Below are 23,495 nucleotides of genomic sequence, written 5' to 3'. Positions count from 1 at the left end.
ATATAAGCAGCCCACCTGGACTAGTGCTATGAACTTCCCCCAAATCTTTCAAAGGTCCACCCACCACCAACTAGCAGCAGCTGGCTTCAGTGTCCCTTGTAGCTTGCTAAGCAAACCCAAGCCCGGCATAAGTAGCAACTTGTCTCAATTTGCATTGTAACTCCCATCAGGTGACCCTAAGCCTGGAATAAGAAGTGGCCAGCCCTAGCTGGTATGGTTCAGCAGACTGAGTGCCAGCTTGTGAAGCAAAGGGTCGCCAGTTCAATTCCCAGTCAGGGCACATGCCTGGGTTGCAGGCCACATCCACAGTTGGGGGTGTGTGAGAGGCAACCACACATTGATGTTTTCCCCTCTATCTTTCTCTCTCTCTCCCTCTAAATATAAATAAAAAGAAATGACCAGTCTTGGCCTGTTATGTAGCTTCAACTAAGGAGCCACAAACCCAACACTTGTGGCTGCTGGCTTCAGTTCACAGCACAGCCTCTACCAAGCGATTTCCAGCACAAGAAGCAACTTACCACAGACATCTTTATAGCTCCTACTAAGCAGCCCCAAGCCTGGCACAATCAGTGGCGGAACCTGGAATGCACTGGAGCCCCTCCTAAGAGGCTGCAGTCCCAACACACTTGGTGGCCAGCTTCAGATCACACAAGAGCTACAAAGACCCAAGGGTTGACTCTGATGGCACCAGAGCCCCATTACAGCAATGCCTGCTACTCTGTGGGGTCAGCCCATTCAAAACAGCTTGTTCCCTGTTGTCAAGGCCAGCCCTCACAGCCTGTCAGCCTGAGGGTCAACCCCACCCACTGACACATCATAATTAAAATGCCAAAAGTTAAAGACAAAAACAGACCCTTAAAAGTAGCAAGAGAAAACCAGTTAGATACATACAAGAATGCTCCCATAAGACTACAAGTTAACTTTTCAACGGAAATTTTACACAAAAAATTCAAAGTAGTTAAAGGCAAAGACCTACACCCAAGATTACTCTATCCAGCAAGACTAACACTTAGAATCAAAGGAAAGATAGAGGCTCCCAGGTAAGAATAAGCAAATGTCAAAGGGACTTTTTTAAGTAAAAACAACCAAAAACAGGAATAATACTAGGAAAGAAAAAACTCTCACTGACAAAAGCAAACAGTAAAAGCAGCAGGCCAACTAATTATAAAACTAGTACAAAGTTTGAAAGATAAAAGTAGGAAGACCATGGATAATAAAAACAATACATTAAGGGATAGACATAAACACACCAAAAAAAAAAAATACCCAAACCAAAAACAAAAGTGAATAAAAGTGTAGTGATTTTATAATATATTTGAATATAGCTGGGTGTATATGAAGAACATGGTAACGACAACCCATAATTCTATTAACAGTATACAAAAGTGAGAAAAGAATCGAAACTCGACACTAAAGAAAGTTATATACATACAACTGTACTTGAACAACAATAAAAAAGTTATATATATAAGAGACTAAGAGAGAAAGAAACAGAGAAACCACCAGAAAGAAACAGAGGAACAACCAGAAAACAATAAAAAGGCAATAACTACAAACCTATCAAGTACTTAAAATGTGAATGGATTAAATGCTCCAATCAAAAAACAGAGTGGCTGGATAGACTTTTGTTTTTTAAAAAAGACATGTACACATGCTGCCTTATGAGAAACCCACTTCAGACTGAGTCACATACAGGCTGAAAGAAAAGGAATGAAAAAAGGTATTTCATGAAAATGAAAATTAACAGCAAAAAAAAGTTGAGGTAATCATACTTCTTTGAGGTAAAAGAGACTTTAAAATGAAGGTTGTTAATAAGAGACAAAAAAAAAAAAAAAGGGCATTCAACCCAGGCCTAGTAGCTCAGTTGGTTAGAGCATTATCCCCATACACCAAGATTGTGGCTTGATCCCAGGTCAGAGCATATAACAAGAATCAACCAAGGAATGCATAAGTGGGACAACAAACAAATCCATGTTTCTCTCCCCCAACCCTTCCTCTCTAAAATAAATTTAAAAAGGGTATTTCATAATAATAAATTAATCTCAACAAGATTTAACTCAATAAATTTAAGAAGACTGAAATCCTATCAAGCAATATTTCAATTACAATAGTATGAAGCTAGAAATCTATCACAAGAAGAAAACTAAAAACACAATGACCCCAAAACCTATGGGATGCAGCCAAAGCGGTTCTAAAAGGGAAATTTATAGCAGTGTCAAGAAAGAAGAAAAATCTCTTTAAAACAATCTAAATTTGCACCTAAAGGAACTAGAAAATGAGCGAGTAAAACCTGAAGTGAGTAGAAGAAAGGAACTAATAAAATTAGGCAGAAGTACATGCAATAGAGAAAAAAACCAAGGAGAAAAGAGAGGGGAAGGGAGGGTAGGAGGTCAAGGAAATCAAGAGCTCATTCTTTGAAAAGATGAACAAAACTGATAAACTTTGGACCAGCCAGACTCATCCCCCAAAAATAGGCCCAATAAAAAAATCAGAAATGAAAAAAAAGACAACTAACATCACAGAAAAGCAAAGGATTATAAGGTAATACTATGAACAATTATATATACCAACAAATGAACTTGAAAGAAATAGATAAATTCCTAGAAACATACAACCTTCTGAGACTGAATCAAGAAGAAACAGACTGCTGCCTGGCGTGGCTCTGTGGACTGAGTAGGCCTGGGAACCAAAAGGTTGCTGGTTCACTTAACAGTCAGGGCATAGGCCTGGGTTGCAGGCCAGGCCCCCAGCTGGGGGTGAGCAATAGGCAACCAACTGATGTCTCTCTTGCACATCAATGTTTCTCTCCCTCTTTTTCTCCCTTCCTTTCCCCATCTCTCTAAAAATAAATAAGTAAAATCTTAAAAAACAAACAAAAACAAAAAAAACAAAACCAAACACACCAATGACTACTAACAAAATTAAACCAGTAATCAAAAACAACCTCCCAACAAACAAATCTGCTGGACCAAATGGTTTCACAAGTTATTTTTCACCAAACATTCAAATAAAAATACCCATCTCTCTCAAACTATTCCAAAAAGTTAGAGTGAAGGCTCCCAAACTCATTTTACAAGGCCAGCATTACCCTTATACCAAAACTAGACAAAGAAACTACAAAAAAAAATTATAGGCTAATATCCCTGAAGAATATAGATGCAAAAATCTTCAACAAAATTATTAGCAAACCAAATTCACAATTCACTAAAACACTCATCATACACCATGACCAAATGAAACTTATTCCCAGGATGCAAAGTTGGTTCAACATTGATCTACAAATCAATTAATGTAATATACCACATGAACAAAAGGAAGAATGAAATCCTTATGATCCTATCAATAGATGGATAAAATAATATTTGTCAAACCCAACATCCATTTTTGAAAACAACTCTCAGCAAAATAGGAGGGAATATGCTTTAATATAACAAAGGCCATGTATGACAAAACCACAGAGAACATCACACTCACTAGAAAAAAACCTAAAAGCATTTTCCTTAAGATCAGAAGAAAGACAGGGTTGTCCACTTTCACCACTTTTATTCAACATAGTATTGAAAGTCCTAGCCACAGCAATCAGACAGGAAAGAAAAGGCATTTAAATTGGAAAGGAAGAAGTAAAAGTGTCATTATTTGCAGATGACATTATAATATGTAGAGAGAATCCTAAAGAATACACCAAAAACTATTAAAACTAATAATTCGGTAAACTAGCAGGATACAAAATTGATATTCAGAAATCAGCTACATTTTTATAAACTATTAGAAAAAGAAATTAAGAGAACAATGATGTTCATGGATAGGAAAAATTTACATCATTAAAATGTCCATACCACCCAAAGCAATCTAAAAATTTCAATGCCATCTTATCAAATACCAATGGCATTTTTCAGAAAATTAGAACAAATAATCTTAAAATTCATATAGAACCACAAAACACCTCAAATAACCTAAGCAATTTTGAGAAAGGACAAAGTTAGAAGTATCATACTACCTGATAATCAAACTATATTACATGGCTACAGCAATCAAAACCACATGGTACTGTCTAAAAACTGTCTAAAAACAAACACACGGATCAATGGAACAGAATACACAGCCCAGAAATAAATCCATACCTATGTGGTCATTAATCTACGACAAAAGAGGCAAGAATATGTAGTGGAAGACAAGTCTCTTATACAAATGGCGTTGGGAAAAACCAGATACATGCCCCCCCCCCAAAGAAACTAGATCATTTTCTTGGAATATATACAAGAATAAAATCAAAATGGATTAAAGAATTCAGTATAAGACCCAAAACCAAGTAACTCCTGGAAGAAAACATAGGCAGTAAATTCTTTGACATTACTCTTTGCAATATATATCTGGATATGTCTCCTCAGGCTAGGGAAACAAAATATTAATGAAAAAGTTTTTGTACAGCAAAGGAAACCATTAACAGAACAAAAAGACAACCTATTGAGCAAGAAAAGATATTCATAAATGATACATCTGATATGGAGCTAATACCCAAAATATATGACATATACACCTTAACACCAAAAAAAAAAAATCAATTAAAAGATGGACAGAGGACCTGAATAGACACTTCTTCAAAGAGGACATACAGATGGCCAATAGACATATGAAAAGATGCTCGACATCACTAATCATCAGAGAAATGCAATTTAAAACCACAGTGAGATACCATCTCACATCTGTCAGAATGGCTATCATCAATAACATCAACAAACAAGAAGTGCTGGGGAGGATGTGAAGAAAGAGGGACCCTTTTGCCCTTTGGTGAGAATGCAGACTGGTACAGTCACTGTTAAAAAGCAGTATGCAGATACCTCAAAAAATTAAAAATGGATCTGTCTTTTGACCCAGCAATCCCACTTCTGGGAATATATCCAAAGGAACCCAAAACACTAATTCGAAAGAACATAAGCACCCCTATGTTCATTGCAGCATATTTACAATAGCCAAGATATGAAATAAATGAAGTTAAAATAAACTTTGATTTCTTATTTAAAACTGAACGGATAACATTTTGTTCAAAACAGTACTAGTAAATGGACCAGAAAAAGAATGAAAATACTTCGTATAAGGTACTCTTAATAGCACTGAAACACCATAGTGTTATTTTAAAGTGGACTCAAATACTTACAAATGTATTATTGCAAATTCTATGGCTAAAAAAGTTTTTTAAAAGCACACAGTTGACCCTTAAACAACACTGGGGTTAGGGGAGCTGACACTCCACGCAGTCATAAATCCACATATTAACTTCTGACTCTCCCAAAACTTTATTACTAATAGCCTACTGTTAACCAGAAAACTTAACAATAACATATACAGCCTATTAATACACATTTTAGTATGTTTTATACTTTGTATTTTTACACTAAAGAAAATGTATTAAGAAAATACATTTTCTTAATGTATTTTCTTTTTCTTTGTACTTAAAATGTACAAAGAAAATGGTATTAAGAAAATAAAATACATTAACAGTATTCAGCGAAAAATCTACATGTAAGTGGATCTGCACAGGTGAAAACCCACTGTTCAAGGACCAATGGTAACTGATATGCTAAAAAACAAAGGAAAAAATGGAATCTTGTAAAATGCTCTATTAAAACCATAAAAGGTAAAATAAGAGTGAAAGACAAAAATTGAAAATAACAAGGGCAACAGAACACAGTAACAAATATGGCAAATAATAATCCAACAATCACCACAAAGATCAATGGTCTAAACACACCAAAAAAGAGACTGTCATAGCCCATCAAAAACAACAAGACCACATTCCATGTTGTCTGTAAGAAACCCACTTTAGATATAAAGATTTCAGAGCAAGAAAGTCGATGAGGAGAGGCATTTCACCATGACAAAGAAGTCAGTTATCCAATAAGCTATAACAGTCCTTAATGCATACATCAGAGCATTAAACTATAGGGAGCAAAACTGACAGAACTACAAAAACAAAACTCAAATGGCAGAACTACAAGGAAAAATAGATGAATCCAACTATCACAGCCAGAGACTTAAGAACCTATCACACATATTCATTAAAGAAATGGACAAATCCCAAGTAGGATACGGTTCAACTGAATAGCTGTTATCTACTAACTACTTCATTCAACAATAGTAGAACACACCTTTCTCAAACTCCCAAGGAGTATTCACCAAGCTAGATCACATTCTGGACCATAAAACACACATTAACAAATGTAAAAGACTAGAAGTCATGCCATGTATGTTGACAACAACAAAATTAAATTAGATTCAGTAACAGAAAGATAGATGGAAAATCCCAAACTGCTTGGGAGATTAAACAACATACTTCTAAATACATGGTTCAAAGAAAAAAATTTAAGACAAATTAAAAAATATTTTGAACTAAATCAAAATACACCTTACCAAAATGTGTGGAATACAAAGAAAGCAGTGTTTGAAAGGAAATTTACAGCACTGAATGTATACACTGGCAGAATGTATATACTGGCAAACAGTAACATCTAAAACAATCTAAGCTCCATCTGAGGAATCTAGAAAAAGAAGAGCAAATTAATGCAAAGTAAGCAGAGAAAAAGGCATTATAAAAATCAGAACAGAAATCGGTAAAATGTAAAACAGAAAATCAACAAAATCAAAAACTGGTTCTTTGAAAAGATCAAAATTAATAATCTCTAGCCAGGATAACTAAGAATAGAGAGAAGACATAAATCACCAAAATGAGAAATGAAAGAAGGAACATCACTGCAGATCCCATATACAAGATATACATGAAGTAAACTATAAAACTGATTAAAGAAATCAAAGAACAATAAAGACTATCCATATTCATAGATAGAAAAATAATACTGTTGAGATGTTAGTTCTTCCCACCTTCTTCTACAGAGTCAATGCAATCCCAATCAAAATCCTAACAAGTTATTTTGTGACTATATCAACAAACTGATTCTAAAGTTTGCATGGAGAGGCAACAGACACAGAATAGCAAATAGAATATTGAGAGTAAAAAGCAGTTGAAAGGACTGACAGTACCTGACTTTGAGGCTTACTATAAAGCTACACTAACGACAACAGTATGGTACTTGTGAAAGAGCAGACAAATAGATCAATGGAAAAGAATAGTGAGCCCATGAATAGACCTTCATAGATATAGTTAACTGATTTTTGACAAAGAAGCTTAGACAATATAACAAAAAAAGTTTATTTTTAACAAATGCCACTAAAACAGAACACACACACACACAAAGAATTTAGACAGACTTTACATCCTCCAAAATGAACTCCAAATGGATCAAAGGCCTAAATATAAAATGTAAAACTACAAAGTTCCTAAAATATAGGAGAAAATAAAAAAGGTGTTGGTTATGTGGAGGAATTTTTAGATACATCAAGGGCCTGTCCATGAAGAATATAATTAATAAAATGGACTTCAATAAAATGAAAAACTTGTGCTCTGTGAAAGACACTGTCAAGAGAGCAAGAAGAGAAGCCACAGACTAGGAAAAAATATTTGCAAAAGACATTTAAAAAAGGACTGTTATCTAAAATATGAAAAAAACTCTTCAAATTCAGCAGTAAGAAAATGACCTGATTTTAAAAAATGGGCAAAATATCCTCCCAGACACCTCATCAAAGAAGATACAGAGACAGCAAATAAGCATATGAAAAAATGGTTCATGTGATATGTCATCAAGGAAATAGAAACTCAAAATAATGAGATACCACTAAACATCTATTAGGATGGTGAAAATCTAAAATAATAACATCAAATGCTAGAGAGAATACAGAGCAAGAGGACTCTTACTCAATCACCAGTGGGAACATAAATTTGGCAGTTTCTTATAAAACTAAACATACTCTTAACTATGTGATCCAGCAATTATGCTCCTTAGCATTTATCTAAAAAAAAAAAAAAAAAAAAAAAACACATGTCCAGGCAAACATATGAACATGGATATTCATAGCAGCTTTTCTCGTAATTGCCAAAACTTGGAAGTAACCAAAATGCCCTTCAGTAAGTGAGCAGATAAACTGCACTACATCCAAGCAATAGAATATTATTCTGTACTAAAAGGAAACGAGGTATCAAACCATGAATAGATAGAGAAACCTTAAGTATATATTAGCAAGAGAACCAATCTGATGGAATCATACAGAAAGTATATGACACTCTGGAAATAGCGAAACTAGGAAGACAGTAAAAAGCCAGTGGTTGAAGTAATTAAAAGAAGTACAAATTGGCAGTTACAAAATAGTCACAGGGATATTAAAATATAGCATAATGATGGATTCACATCACTACACATTTGTCAAAATCCCCCAAATTTATAACACAAAGAGTGAATCCCTAAGGTAAACTCTGGACTGTGGTTGATGATGTGTCAGTATAGTGTCAACTGTAGCAAATGTACATTCTGATGTGGACCTCTCTACCAGTGAGGGAGACTAGGGAGACAATGAGTAAATAAGAGACGATGTTGTACCCTCTGCTCAATTTTGCTGTGAACTTAAAGCTGCTTTAAAAAAAAATTAAGTCCATTTTTTAAAAGTCCTAAAATGAAGAAGTATTTAGACTTATTCTTACACCATAAACACTGAGCTAGATGAGAGATAACTGATACCTTCAAAGTTGAGGTAAAATAATTCTGAACCCTATACCCACGAAAATTATAAATTGACATTTACAATCATGTAAGGGCTCAGAATTCACATCTCATACAAATCTAATTTTTGGAGGATACTTTTTCAGAAAACAAGAGAGAAAAGCATCATGAATACGCAGGAGCCAAAAAACCATAGGTATGACCCTGGAGTGCATAAATCTACACCTTCTGTGAAGGTGGCAAAGACCCATACAGATGGAGCAGGAGACCAGGGATTCAGAAGTTGTCTCCAAGAAGCTGACACTACACAGTGGGAAGATAAATTACTTGTACCACAAAGGTTAACAACTGACATTTTTTAAGAGCTTCTGAAAGAAGAAATAGTTGAGATAAGGACAGAAAAAGGAAGGCCAAAGACACCCTTACAAGACAAGATATTCAACCTCACACTTAAAACTACACTGAGACATACCATTTCTCACCCAACAGATGGACAAAAATCCATACAGTTAACAACATACTATTGGCAATAAAATACTCTAGCAAGACAGTGGGAGAGAGGAAAGAAAAATGCCCCATATGGGGTAATCTGGTGGCATCTCACAGAATTACACACAAATTACAATTTGACTCAATTCGTAATGCTGGGCAGCTATCCCAATGACACAATGACAAGACATACGAATAAGTCTATTCATTGCAGTCATTATTTCTAATAGCAGAAAAGTAGAAACACCCCAAATACCCAAAGAACTGATTACTGAACTAATTGATATGGTACATGTACACAATGGAATTCTATGTAGTTGTACAGAGCCATTAAGATCTTTGTATATTGCTAAGTGGTCACCAAGACATACAGCTAGGTGGAAAACACAAGTAACAGAAGGGAAGATAGATGGGTATATATATTCAATGGGCACTGATGTTAGTTTGTAATGAAAAGTAGATTATAACACCCATCCGAGCATCACAGATTTTTCAATGGAAAACAGAACAAGATCCTTTACTAGGCATCTACATCTATTTGTTGACTGAAGTAAGAAGAGAAATGGAGCCATATTAACAAACTAAACTGTTTTAGGACTCATAAAACAGTTATTTAAACTGTGCTAAATCGACTTCTGGCCAAGATGGAGGCATAGGCAGACACACTGTGCCCCTCCCAAAATCAAAAGAAGGACAACAACAAATAGAAAAACAAAAAACAATCAGAACTGACAGAACATTGAACTGTATGGAAGTCTGACAACCAAGGAGTTAAAGAGCAGAAATCAGTAAAATGTAAAACAGAAAATCAACAAAATCAAAACATTCATCCAGACAGGTAGGAGGCGGGAAGATAGGCATCGGGTAGGGAGGACTCAAGGCAAGGCAGCATGGGTAGAGGACCAGGGCAGGCAAGGCAGTGGCAGGCAGACCAGACAAGGCGGTGGCTCGTGGACTGGGCCACCCCACATTCACCTGCAAATAAACCAGGAGGAACAACTGTGGAGCAAAGTAAGACCTCACAACCCAAGGTTCCACTACTAGGAAATAAAGCCTCAAAGCCTCTGACTTAAAATACCTGCAGGGGACAGCAGGAGAAATACCCAGCCTCACAAGAGAGTTCACTGGAGAGACCCACAAGGTCCTAGAACATACACAATCCCACTCATCTGGGAATCACCATGAGAAGGGCCCAATTTGATTGTGGGTAGCAGGGGAAGTAACTGAAAACCAGCAGAGAACAGAGCATTGGCACTGTTCCCTCATGGACCCCTCCCCCTCATACAGCCTCACAAGGCAGCAACATGGGTTGCTCTGCCCTGGTGAACACTTAAGGCCCCTTGCTACATAACAGACATGCCAAGACACACACACACACACACACACACACACACACAAAGGACCAAATGAAAGAACAGATCAAAGCTCCAAAAAAAATACAACTAAGTGATAAGCAGATATACAAACTATCAAATGCACAGTTCAAAACACTGGTTATCAGGATGCTCCAGAAACTCACTGGGTACTTCAACAGCATAAAAAGACCCAGGCAGCAATGAAGGTTGCATTACGTGAAATAAAGAAAAATCTACAGGGAACCAACAGTGGAAATCAGAATTTCCAATCTACAAGGAAACAAGGATTCAAAGCAACGATTTGGAACAAAAGAAAGAAATAAATATTCGACGAGAACAGAAGAAACAAGAATTTAAAAAAAATGAGGAGAGGCTTAGGAACCTCTGGGACACCTTTAAGCATTACAACATCCAAATCATAGGGCTGCCAGAAGGAGAAGAGGAAGAGCAAGAAATTGAAAACTTATTTGAACAAATAATAAAGAAAAACTTCCCCAATATGGCAAAGGAAATAGACTTTCAGAGAGTCCAGGAAGCTCAGAGAGTCCCAAAGAAGTTAGACCCAAGGAAGCATACACTGAGGCACATCATAATTACATTACACAAGATGAAAGAGGAGAGAATCTTAAAAGCTACCAGAGGAAAGGAGACAGTTACCTACAAAAGAGTTCCTATTAGACTATCAGCTGATTTCTCAAAAGAAACCTTGTAGGCAGGAAGGGGCTGGAAAGAAGTATTCCAAGTCATGAAAGGCAAGGACCTACATCCAAGATTACTCTGTCCAGCAAAGTTATCATTTAGAATGGAAAGGCAGATAAAGTGCTTCCCAGATAAGGTCAAGTTAAAGGAGTTTATTATCACCAAGCCCTTATTATATGAAATATTAAAGGGACTTATCTAAGAAATTGAAGATCAAAAACTATGAACTGAAAAATGACAATAAACAACTATCGACAACTGAACCAAAACAAAAACTAAGCCAACAACTAGAACAGGAACAGAATCACAGAAATGGAGATCACGTGGAAGATTATCAAGGGGGAGTGGGATGGGGAGAGAGGGAGAAAAAGGTACAGAGAATAAGCAGCATAAATGGTAGGTAGAAAATAGACTGGGGTAGGTTAAGAACAGTATAGGAAATATAGAAGCCAAAGAACTTGTATGTATGCAGGTGGGAGGGGGTGTGCAGGTGGAGGGGATTAAAGGGGGGAAAATGGGACAACTCTAAGAGCATAATCAATAAAATATATTAAAAATAAATATATAAACTGTACTAAATCATGATGGGTAAGAAAACCTACACACACTTAAACTGTTCTAACAGAATTCATTCAGAAACATGGTCCAAAATTATCGACTTTTTTTTAAGAGAGAAGGGAAGAAGGGAGAGAAACATCAATGCGAGAAACACTGACCAGCCTTTTATATTCAACCCAACTAACTGGTGACCTAACCTCAACCCAGGCATGTTTCCTGACTGGGAATTGAACCCATAATCTTTTGGTTTGTGTAATTCCCAACAAACTGATCCACCCTAATTGGGGCCAAAATTGCCAACTTTTAACTTAACTTTGTGGGAACCCAGATGTTCTAAAAACCAGCATCTGTTCCAGAAATTCATTTGGATTAGCAATACTAAATAATGTTCCTCCACATCACACTTGTGGCCTCCAACTCCACCAATTCACTCATTCCTTCCCTGTGGGCACTTTTTCCTCTTGTGAAATATCCCTGGGAAGCTGTCAAGGTGACATCCTTGCTGCTTAGCAATTTAATAAGCCCAGTTTTAAACATCCAACAGTGGTCTCTGGGGTTGCCACTTCAACAGATGGTAAAGGAGAATGGCTTTGTAACTGTTAGGCAGAAATCAGGAAATCTGAGATGTGATAAATATTCTCATCATACAAACATGAACTATGAAACTGCATTTCTAGAAAAACACCCACAGATACTGACAGGTGGAAGTCTCCAGTAATATACATGAAATCTACCAGGCAACAAGGTCCACTTTCAGATACACAGCTTCTAATCAACTTTTCTGTGCCCTGCCCGGGAATAGTCCTGCATTCAAAGAGATCTAAGGAAAAACTCCACGTGAAACACAAACTTCATACCTAAGGGGCAAAGCTAATTGAAGAAAGGCTTTTTAAAAATACAATTTACAGCCTAAGTTACTTACAGCTATGAAATAAATAAATAAACAGAACAAAACAAAGAGGTCCTAAAAATTTTAAACACTTACTAAAATTTTTTAAAAGGTTGGGAAATAAAGTCAGTGAATGCCTCAAAAAAAGGGAAGATAAAAAGAAATAATTGAGAGTTAAAAAAATAGAATGACCTCAGAAATATTACCATCCAAATAACATCCAAGTAGCATACATTCCAGGAATAAGAGAAAAACTGAAAGGCAATCAAAGGAGTAATACAGAATTACACATAATTAAAGGATGAATCCAAGGGCTGAAAAGCCTTAAAAAAAAAAAGAAAAAGACCCACACAAACATACATTGTCATAAAGATTAGAACAAAAAGGCAATTCTAAAAGTTTCTACAGAAGAAGGAAAAACCACTGGATACATAAAAGTTCAGAAATAAGCCCTGACTGCAGGGATGGCTCAGTTGGTTGAGTGTCACCCTGCAAAGCAAAAGATGGCCATTTTGATTCCCAGTCAGGCACATATCTGGGTTGTGGGCCAGATCCCTGGTTGGGGGCATGTGAAAGGGAACCATGCAGTGATGTTTCTCTCCCTCCCTTCCCCTCCCTCTAGAAATAAATTAATTAATTTAAAAAATAGTAAGAGAGCACACTGAAAAAAAGAAAGAGGGAAAGAGGGAGGGAGAGAGGGAGGGAGAGAGAGAGGGAGGGAGGGAGGACATCCAACTTCCCCAAATAGCAATACTGGGATCACAAAAGCACTGAATGGAGCAGTGAGTGGAAAATTCTGGATCAAAAGTCATTTCCTACCTGGAATCTACTACCCCACCAAAGACTGAGCATGAGAGTGGAATAAAGACAATGTTCACGGCAAGGTCTCAAAAACAACTTTATCTTCTGTATGTATCTAAAAACTAATAGAGGCAATTTCAAACATGCACAAAAATAAAAAATGTGAATGAATCAACATATATTCTACTTACAGCTCTAACAATCAATTCATTCACTGACTATTCTTGAAAGGCCTGGCATCCAGGAAATAAGAATCCAATATATGCCAGTAAAAAGGAAGTATGAAGAAAGCAATCCACACAGGTAAGAAAAGAACGAAAGGCACTAAAAACACCTCTCTAAGTAAATCACGGACTGATGGATTACCCATTTAACATTGAAAAAAATTACAGAGAGGAGTTTTACATAGCTGTTTGAGAGTTTAAAGACTTCAAGCTGCAAAGAAATTTAAGCAAGTATGTTAAAAAAGCAATCACTAAACTCCAAGAAAAACAAAAAGTGCAAAGAAAAGACTAATCATATTGCATTACTTGGCTCAAAAGTGTTCAGTTATGTATATAGTAACTGTAATAGAAACAAAAACTTTAATTTTAGCCAAAATCTGCAGGAGGCTAATGGGAGAGGGAGTTGTTATGCGAACAAGCCAAAATCCTCAACAGATGTTGATACATAATATCTGAAACTGTCAGAACGAAAGAAATTTATATACTCATATTTACAAATTTTGAAGTTAAAAATCATAATAGAGTGCCTACTTTTTGGTATAAGCCTTTGTTTGGCATTATTTGACATTTTCAACTGTGAATTTTTATTAATTCGATAAAAATAAAGTTATGGTTTTAAAAACATTTGAATTAAATATAACAAAAATTTGTTGTCAGGTCTCAGTCTTAAGCACATGGATATTTATTATGACCATTTCCTGTACCTAACAATCAGATTAAAGTATGTCATAAAAGGAGAAAAACTGCAGCTTTTGGTAAACTAGTAAAAATAAAAGCTAACTTTAGGGGAAAATATATATGAAAAAAAGTTACACCATATAATAGGATTTGCTGCCCTTTGCCATTAGGTATACAAACCTGTTATTTTAAAAATACAAATGCCTAATATGTTCAAATAGATATATAGAAAGGATATAAAAATTCAATTTTCTTATTTTGATTGATCATTCATACTCTTATGTTAAACAGTACCCAATCTATTTACCATAGCGGCAGTTTTAAATTCTTTGATGCTCCTCTCATTCAGCACAGCACAACTCCCTCCTTTGAAACCTGGACAGGCATATGGACTGCCTCAAGGGGCAAAAACACAGCACAAGTAAACCTGGTAGACTTCTAAGGCTCAGCCAGAAGAGACCACACAACTGTTTCAGTTTCTCTGGAGACACTTCCTCTGGGAGCATCCATGGAAGAAGCCCAGCTACCCCAAGGCCCACTTTGAAAAGACACCTTAGGAGCCAGACTGTTGAAGCCCCCCCAGCCCCTAACCTTTCTGAGATGGGACCAACTACAGGCATAGCTGAGCCTCCACACGAAGTGTGGAATGCCTACCTGGGCTTCCTGCTGCTTAAAAAAAAAAAAGAAACCCCTGCCTTGGTGAATTTTCTTCACCGAGGGGCACATTCATTACTGATGTAGGGATTTAATAGCAACAGACCCTTCTTGTTAAGAAGAATGATTAAGACAATTTTATAATCAATACTGATCAAAGAGTCAGCAATCTTTCTAAAAGAGGATAACAGTGAAAAACAGTATGACCTCATGTTCTAACAATGGGCCAAGTAGAATTTACAAAGTACCTGCTTTGTCTTTAGTTTTATATAATATGTTCTAAGAAATAAGATAAGGTAATGTAAGATCACACTATTATTTGTGCTCCCACTAAATGTATTTTTTAAATTTTTTACTAATTGATTTTAGGGAGGGGAGTGGAGGGGAGGGAGACAGAAAGAAGGGGAGAGAGAAAGGAACATCAATTTGTTGTTCAACTTACTTATGCATTTATTGGCTGCTTCCTATTATCTGCCCAAATTGGAGATCAAACCCAAAATCTTGGCATATCAGGATGACACTCTAACCAACTAAGCTACCCAGCTAGGGCTGACTTATCTGTTTTGAGGGTGGGTAAAAATCATGCAAAGTGTAAACTTCTAGCTGTGTTAGCTGTGTCCCACAAAAATAATTTCCATTAAACAGTCATATTCACATATTTTGTTCCAGTAAATTTCTTTCAAATAAATACATAAAACTACCAATTTATCTTTTTCCCCTTCATATTGCTATAAATATCCTAAATCTTACTAAATCTAATACTCATCTATTTACCTCACTTTCACTTCTTCCTTCAAACTGACAATTACTTTATCTACTATAATCCTATTAACTAGGTATTTACAATTCACTTGCTAAATTTACTGGACATCTATAACTTGATAAAAGGTGAGAAAAAATTAGTATGATCCTGCCTCTCAAAAATCTAAACCTGTTTTTCACATGTATGTATATGAAATATTAGAAATCACAAATTTAAGAGCAAACCACTAGGAATTATGTAAAAGTATCCTCAATTTTACAACTACTTTCAGTTTATCACACTAACATATATGGAGAACTGCACTGCCTACCTGCATCAGCTCTGGAGCGCTGGCCAGGTGTCTTCCCGAATGGGGTCTTCATTCATCTGTATTTAAGTGAGCAGCAGAGCTGCTGAACTAGGGTGAAAATCCAATATGCTCCAATTTGAAACTGTGCACAGAATTTCAATGTTCTGGTTAATCCATCATCCAAGTGCCTCTTATACAAGTTCAGCAAAAATACGTGAAATCATAAGCACTCTGTAAAATAGTGAAATAACAGTTCATTACTACAGCATCACAAGAGCAAAATTATCTAGCTAAGCTATCAAATGTGACACGAAATTTTAAGCATAACATTAGCTCAAATGTACCCTGCCAAGAACAATTAACTTTATTTCCTGACCCGGATGCCTAGGGCAACTCAGAGTCAGGAATAAAGGAAGTGCTCCAGGGATGTCCAACATTCCAGTGTGGCTTCTCTGAACCACACTGGAAGAAGAGTTGTCTTGGGCCATACATTGAATACAATGTGACACATAAGCACATTAATATCTCATGTTTTAAGTAAATTTACTGTTTTGTTTACTGTTACTGTTAGGCTGTATTCATGGCCATCCTGGGCTGCATCTGGCCCGAATGCCATGGGTTAGACACCCCTATCGAGGCAGGAGACAGCACAGGAAGAACTCTGAGATTGCAATACTGTTACTGGCCAGCCTCTAGCACCCTGGTTGCAAGGAAATGCCTTTTACAAATTAGGTAGATTAAATAGTAAACTGAGGCAGGGAGAAGGAAAGAGACATGTCTCAAACCCTAACTCAGCAGTCCTGAGCCTGGTCTGATAATATTACCAGGTGTTCCAACATCACAAGAAACACCTGTTAGCAAGAAAGAAGGGAAGTCCTTGAAATTCTATGTAGCATTTCCATTATCTGGAAAAGAAAGCCTTGAAAGTACATGTACTTTCATCCCAAGGCCTGAATGCGGGAGAGGGTCCCTAGTGCCCAAAGAAGAAACCCATAAAACAACTCTGGTTAACTGTCTTCCTCTGGTCACTATCTGTTTTATGAGGGAGTCCCTGATGCTTACGGAAAGAGCCCATAAATAACTTCAGAAAGTGCCCCAATTTTAATTAACTGCCTCCTGTCACATATTTGTTTTACAACAAGATGAACAAATGGAGTCTGGAGCATGGTAAGAAATAGGGCTAAAAGACCCTCACACATACCTAAGTTTGGGTAGTCACACTCCCCCAGGAAAGCTGGCACCACATTTACCCATTAATCAATACGTAATTTTTTTCTCCTATCTCAGCAACTGTACAAATCCTCAGAACAAAGGTGTCTCTCCCTCTCCCTCCCCCTGGCTCAGGACGCTCTTTGGTGCTCTTGGGTTCTCAGAGCATCTTGGGCCCACTGGGCCTTTGGCCATTTGGCCTCAGGCTGCCCGGGGGCTTGCCACCCTGGTCTTCAGCTGCTCTTACTTTGTTGCCCTGCTTTGCCCTTAAACTTTGCCTTTTACCCCCACTCTACCTAGTCCCATTCTCTTCCATGGGAATAGGTCACTAATAAACTGGTTACACGCTAATAGATTTGCTTATCTGAAATTCTTTACATGGCTCGGCAAGAACAACCAGGTCTCTCCCGTCGACACTATTAGCTAGACCCTTCAATGAGGAAGTCTGGGGCATTTGTAAGACCCCAAAGTACTATTCCTCAGAGATCAACTGGAACAGAATATAGCATCTGGCATCCTCAATCCATTTTGCTGCCAAAAGTTGGAAAAGGGCAATGCTGGGAGGTCAGAAGAGATTTAGACTGACATGGCCCATCTCCTATATTGGAGACAAAGACCCATCAATGCACTCACTGCATGGAGGTGGTAACATGTGAAGTAAGGGGGTAGGAAGGGTGACAACACAAGAATCAAATTTAAGACAGAGCCACAGCTCAGTAGGTCAGTAGGCCAGCAGCTTTGTGCAAAATGATTACTACCAATGAGACTTCACGTTTTTTCTCTCCTTTCAAGCTTCCCGAAAACAGAGGAAACACATCCAGTAACTGAAAAAGCCTCAGAGAAACTTCCAACTCACACATAAATTAAAGTCATCTTGCATAATCAGTTTATCACTTAAACCAAATTTGGTTATAGTTTCAGTCCACACAGTAAAACATATGGAGACGTATTCTCATCAAAAACAAACAAACAAACAAACAAACAAAAAAACATGTCCCGAAAATTTCATTTAATCATGTCTACAAATTATGGCCATGTGCTCACAGTTAATTAATTAGAGAGAAAGAAATCAGCTTAACTGGTAAAAAAAAATTTTTTTTACAAAATTATATTCTATTGTTTATGCTGGTAAGAATAAAAAAGTTGTCCCATTTTTCCCTCTCTGCCCCCACCCCCACCTACCCACCCAAATTCTTCAGGCAATCCCCAAAGTGTAAGTGTAAACATGGGAATCCCCATGTTCCTGGGTCATGCATGTATATTCTTTGCTTACTCAATTCCCTCCGCTATATAACACATGACTATTCTCTAACTATCGATTTGTACTTAATCCCTTCTTCACCAATCCCCCTCAGCACCCTCCCACCTGGCAACCATCAAAACATTCTCTGGTTCTATGATTCTGTTTCTGTTCTTTTTTGGTTTTGCTTTCCAGATTCAATTGTTGATATTTATTGCCACTTTGAAGTTCATATTTTTGATCTTCTTAAAGAAGCCCTTTAATCCTTCATGTAATACTGGTTTGGTGGTGATGAAGTCCTTTAGCTTTTTCTTGTCTGGGAAGCTCTTTATCCTTCCACCATTCTAAATAAAGCTTTGCTGGTAGAGTAACATGGGTTGTTGGTGCTTGCTGTTCATCACTTTGAATAATTCTTGCCAATACCTTCTGGCCTGCAAAGTTTATTTTGAGAATCAAATGACAGTCTTATAGGAGCTCCCTCATAGGCAACTAAGTGCTTTTCTATTGTTGCTTTTTAAGATTCCCTTAGTGTTTAACCATGGGCACTTTAATTATGCTGTCTTGGTGTGGGCCTCTTTGCATTCATCTTGTTTGGGATTCTCTGCACTTCCTGGACTTCTACATGTTTCCTTCAACAAGTTAGGGAATATTTCTGCCATTATTTTTTCAAATAGGTTTCCAATTTCTTGCCCTCTGTCTTCTCTTTCTGGCCACCCCCATTATGCAAATATTGGTACACTTCAAGTTGTACCAGAACTTCTTATACTATTCTCATTGTATTAGATTCTTTTTCCTTCTTTGATGTTCAATTGGTTTTTAGTTTCTTTATATTCCAAATCACTGATATGATTCTCAGCTTCATCCACTCTACTGTGCCTTCCCTATAAACTGTTCTTTATTTCAATTAGTGTATCACTCATTTCTGACTGGATCTTTTTCATGCTGCTGACGTTCTAAGTTCAGTGAGCAGTCTTATAACCAGTGTTTTGAACTCTGCATCCAGTAGATTGTTTGTCTCCACTTTGTTTAGTTCTTCCTGAAGTTTTGTTCTGTTCCATCATTTGGATGTCTTTATTTCATTACTTTGGCAGCCTCCCTATGTTTGTTTCTATGTATTAGGTAAAGCTGATATGCCTCCCAGGATTGGTAGAGTGGCCTAATGTAGTAGATATCCTATAGGGATCAATGGCCCAGCCTCCCCATTCACCCAAGATGGATATTCAAGGTATGCCCACCAACAGGACTGTGTAAACCTTCCTACTGTAGTTGAGCCTTGATTGCTGTTGGCACATTCAATGTCAGCCAATGACTGTGTTCTGTCTGGGATCACACAGCATAAGCAACAGAATGACCTGCAGATGGTTGCTACTTGTTCTGGGCTTGGAGGTGCTCAGGCAAGACCAAGCTGTGAACCAAGGAGAGCTGCTGCTAGTGCTGGACCTGAGGTAACTTCATGAGATACAGTTCTCACTGAAGCTGGATGCTGCTTGATTGAGACAACTTAGGAAAATCTGAAGGATGACCAAAACAAGCCATTCTTATGGAAAAGCCACCAGAAACAGCTTGCCCCTGCCATCTACCCACCCCCCCCCCCAAGTAAGTTGGGCAGGACAGGGCCTCAGGGAATCACCAAGGCAAAGAAAACATGGAGCCAGGTTGATGGAGTCTCATATATGGTGCCCACCTGACAGCTCTGTGAGGGCTCAAGGGAACAATTGCCTCTACCAGCACTTCTGTCTGCAAGAAAGCTGCCCCCCAACTCTTACCCTGATAACATATAATTCAGTTCCTCCCCATATGTCTCTGAGACCTTTCAATCTGCTGCCTCCATGCTAGAGTTCAGAGGGACTGGGTCCAAATCTGTGCATGGTCCCACTAAGAGAACTGCCATGGACTCCAAAAGTTTGTCTTCAACAGCCTTAAACCTCACTGGTTCCTACAACCAGCAGTTATGGAGACTTATCTTCCTGGCACTGGAACCCTGGAATGGGGGATCTGCTGTGTGGCTCAGACCTCTTGTTGCTGAGATATCTCTTCCTATTTTTATCTGCCACACCTCGGTGTGGAATCAGCCAATTCCACATCTCTGCTCCTCCTACCAGTTTCAATGTGGTTTCTTATTAATTCCACAGATGGAGGACTTGCATTTAGTTTGATTTCTTACAGTTCTGAATGAATGATGGTTCTAGTTGTTATTACAATTTTGATGTGGTTAAAAAATTCTTAACTATGTAAAACTTTTATATACAAGGAAGCTAGATTTAAAAGCGTATGGGTTATATAATTAATCCACTCAATATTCACTGAGTAACTACTGTTCAGAGTCTATGTAGGAGGGCAGAGACAGTACACAAATATATAAGGAAATTGTCTCAAGTGCCATGTTTATTTTTTTCCTTTATTTCCCTTGCACTAGGAGATATATCAGCAAAAATATTCTTGCATGGGATATTTCAAAGTTTACTGACTATGTCTTCTTCTAATACTTTTATGGTATTACAACTTATAATTTTTTTTTACCAATTTTTTAGTTTATTTTGCTGAATGGTGTAAGTTGGTGATCTAATTTCATTTTTTTTAATGTTCCAGTCCAGTTTTCCCAAAACCATTTATTGAAAAGGTTATTTTTACTCCATTGTATGTTCCTACCCCCTCTGACAAATATAAAGTAGCCACAGATACATCGGTTTAACTCCTGAGCTCTCTATTGTGTTTCACTGACCTATGTGTCTGTTTCTACGCCAGTACTGGATTGTTTTGGTTACAGCAGCCTTGTTTGATATCAGGTATTATGATCCCTCCTACTTTGTTCCTTTCTCAAGATTGCTGAGGCTATTTGAGGTCTTTTGGTTCCATATAAAAGTTTAAAGTATTTGTTCTATCTGTGAAATATGGCATGGTATTTTATTTTTCTTATATTTTATTCACTTATTTTTAGAGAGAGAATAAGGGAGAGAAAAAGAGAGGAAGAGAAATATCAATGCGTGGTTGCCTCTCCTGTGCCCCCAAGAGGAACGTGCCTGCAGCGCGTGCATGTGCCCTGACTGAGAATCAAATCAGCAACCCTTTGGTTTGTAGGCCAGTGCTCAATCCACGAAGCCACACCAGTCAGGGCATGGTATTTCAATAAGAAGTACATTGAATCTATAGATTGCTTTGGGTAGTATGGCCACTTTAATGATGTTACCTGTTCCAATCCATGAACATGGTATGTGCTTCCATTTATTTGTATCTTCTTAATCTCTTTCTTCAGTGTTCTGTAGTTTTCCAAGTACAGATCTTCTACCTCCTTGGCCTCACTGGTTAAACTTGTTCCCAGGTACTTTATTATTCTTGTTACTATAGTAAAATGGAATTTTCTCCCAGTTTCTCTTTCTGATATTTCATTGTTGGTATACAGAAGTAGCCTAGATTTCTGAATATTAACTTTGTATCGCAGTACTTTGCCAAATTAGCTTCTGCATGACTTAAAAAACCACCATCAAAGTGAAAAGGGAACCAACCAACTGTATGGGAGAACATATTTGCCAATGATACATCAGACAAGGGCCTGATTGTCCAAAACATATAAAGATCTCATATGACCCAAAAGCAGGAAGTCAAACAATCCCATCAAACAGGCAAAGGACCTGAATAGACACTTCTCTAAGAAGGACATAGATGTCCCATAGACATATGAAGGGATGCTCAACATCACTAGCCATCAGAGATGCAAATTAAAACCACAATGAGATATCACCTCACTCCAGCCACAATGACTATCATTAATAAAATAACAAACAAGTGCTGGCAAGGATGTGGAGAAAGGGAACCCCAGTGCATTCTTGGTGGGAATGCAGACTGGTACAGCCACTGTGCAAAATGCTATGGAATTCCCTTAAAAAAGTAAAAATGACATTGCCTTTTGACCCAGCGATTCCACTGCTGGAATCAAAGCCAAGTGCTGGAAACAGCCTAAGGACCCATCAGTAAATGAGTGGATCAAAAAACTGTGGTACATTTACACAATAGAATACTACACAGCAGAAAGAAAGAAGGAATTCCTACCTTTTGCAACAGTGTGGGTGGAACTGGAAAGTACTATGCTAAGTGAAATAAGCCAGTAGGTGAAACAAAAATACTATATGATCTCACCTATAACGGAAATCTTCTAGATGAACAAAATAACGAGCAACATAGAACCAGAGGTATGGAAGCACGTAACAAACTGAGAGTGGCCAGATGGGGGTGGAGGGGGATAAGATCGGAAAGAAGGGAAAAGGACTAGTTAAGGAACATGTATGATTGACCCATGGGCATGAACAGGGTAGGGACTGACTTTGGGAGCAGGCTGAGTAAAGGAGGGCAAAGGGGGATAAATGGGGACAACAAATAGAATAACAATAAAATACTTTAATATTTTTAAAAAAGTGTCTCAAGTGGCATTAAGTAACATCAAGAAAGACACAGGAGCAAGCACCTTTTCTGGAGGTGATTATTCCCTGTGCAAGGTCCAAAGTGCTCTAACAGGTACACCAGCCTGCCTCACAGCCCCAAAGACATAAGGAGACTAAGCTGAGGGCAATACTGTCATCACACCTAACTGGTCACCCACCTTCACCTAAGAGCCCATCCAAAAGCCACGCAAACTTCACATCCCTCTACCTTGATCAGTAACAGACATCTCAGCTTCTCTCATTAAACTCCCCCCCACACTGATGTATCTTTACTGGGACTCCACTGCCTTCCCATCCCTGTCTGCCAAACCTCTCTGACTGCCTTCAGAAGGCAGCTTGTCTTTAAGAAAGTCTATCTAAAGTCCCTTCCACCCAGTAGCTCTCTGCAGTGCTGCTGTGTGTACTTCCATTATCTATCCTTATACAATCTCTCCTACACCGACACCCCACATGAAAGTATGTGTCACAGCACCAGTTTGGGCAATCTCCTGTTTTTGCTGCCCCATTTTCTTATTAGTCCTCTTGTCTGCACATACTTTGAGGACTTTGTTACCTACTGTACAGCCTTTTCCACCACTATCAGTACATTCTTGGCAACATATGAT

The 23,495-nt window shown here is 37.7% G+C and overlaps 1 protein-coding gene across 3 annotated transcripts in view; it reads right to left on the bottom strand.

The window, feature by feature from the left end:
* Positions 1-23,495, bottom strand: part of SPIN1 (spindlin 1) — a 77,660-nt gene that overhangs the window by 32,807 nt on the left and 21,358 nt on the right. For 2 of the 3 annotated variants that reach the window (XM_037132758.2, XM_037132759.2), the window contains exon 2: positions 16,027-16,236. The exons of the other annotated variant lie outside the window; for it this stretch is intronic. In XM_037132758.2, coding sequence (XP_036988653.1) covers positions 16,027-16,078 — 52 coding nt within the window. In that variant the 5' untranslated portion in view covers positions 16,079-16,236. The remainder of the gene's footprint in view (positions 1-16,026; positions 16,237-23,495) is intronic. 3 annotated transcript variants of the gene reach the window in all.

Source organism: Artibeus jamaicensis, unplaced genomic scaffold (genome assembly GCF_021234435.1).
Source record: "Artibeus jamaicensis isolate MK-2021 breed Jamaican fruit bat unplaced genomic scaffold, CSHL_Jam_final contig_264, whole genome shotgun sequence".
In the NCBI taxonomy this organism is placed as follows: Eukaryota; Metazoa; Chordata; class Mammalia; order Chiroptera; family Phyllostomidae; genus Artibeus; species Artibeus jamaicensis.
The sequence above is the reverse complement of the archived record's forward strand: the minus strand, read 5'-3'. Positions and strand labels throughout refer to the sequence as shown.